We start from the raw sequence: 827 nt of genomic DNA, 5'->3' as shown, positions 1-827 counted from the left end.
TGTGACTTTAGTTTAACTTGTTGAGTTGTAAACCACATACATCTTTAGTTTACTTTAATTTAGTTGCATGCTTACATCTAAAAACAAAAACAGAAATTTTAGTGCCACAAATACGTTACAAACTTATTAAAAGTGTTGGCCAATTAGCGTAGAGATTATTGGATACCAAGTATGACATTGGCTTTAGTTTAGCTTGTTGAGTCTTGTAACGCGTAAATTTTTTAATCTAATTTAATTTCATTGCTTACATGTAAAAAACAAAAGGAGATATGTTTCACTTCCACTACACGTTAAACACTTACTAAAATTATGACCCAATTAGAATAGAGATTATTGGATATCAAACATGAAATTGACAGAGTTTCTTTCATCCTACACGTTTTAGTACTTTAATTCATCGAATACAATTGAATCACACGTCATAACATAGATAACACCTGAACTTCTTTCTAAAAAGTTTCACTTTAATTATGTGTAATTGCATGAAAAAAAAAAATGTGTCACACGTCAAAACTTACTGATTTTTATGACTAAATTAGCAAGAGAGATTTGGTGCCAAGAATGCCTTGAAAGGTTTTGTTTTCACGTACACATGATCTACTCATCAACAAATTTTCAGTTTTCACTTTAATTCTTTGAACACATTGGTTGAAAGAGAGGTTTCACGTACGTAGAAACTTACTTGCCACTTCTCTTAAATTCCATTATCTTTCACCGGGTTACTTGTTGAGGATTGTTTTGGTTTATGTTCATATTTTAAAATGAAATAAATTGATGTAATGTTATTATTATCTATACTATTCAGAGTTTTCTTATTGGTTAAAATA

The 827-nt window shown here is 29.4% G+C and overlaps 1 protein-coding gene across 1 annotated transcript in view; it reads left to right on the top strand.

Moving 5' to 3' along the window:
- The first annotated feature begins 470 nt into the window (after positions 1 to 470).
- The window catches only part of LOC9323404 (putative F-box protein At1g71320), a 1,385-nt gene continuing 1,028 nt past the window's right edge, over positions 471 to 827 (top strand). Inside the window, exon 1 of the mRNA XM_002888761.2 lies at positions 471 to 474. Within this exon, the coding sequence (XP_002888807.2) occupies positions 471 to 474 (4 nt within the window). The remainder of the gene's footprint in view (positions 475 to 827) is intronic.

Source organism: Arabidopsis lyrata (assembly GCF_000004255.2).
Source record: "Arabidopsis lyrata subsp. lyrata unplaced genomic scaffold ARALYscaffold_2, whole genome shotgun sequence".
Lineage (NCBI taxonomy): Eukaryota > Viridiplantae > Streptophyta > Magnoliopsida > Brassicales > Brassicaceae > Arabidopsis > Arabidopsis lyrata.
The sequence above is the reverse complement of the archived record's forward strand: the minus strand, read 5'-3'. Positions and strand labels throughout refer to the sequence as shown.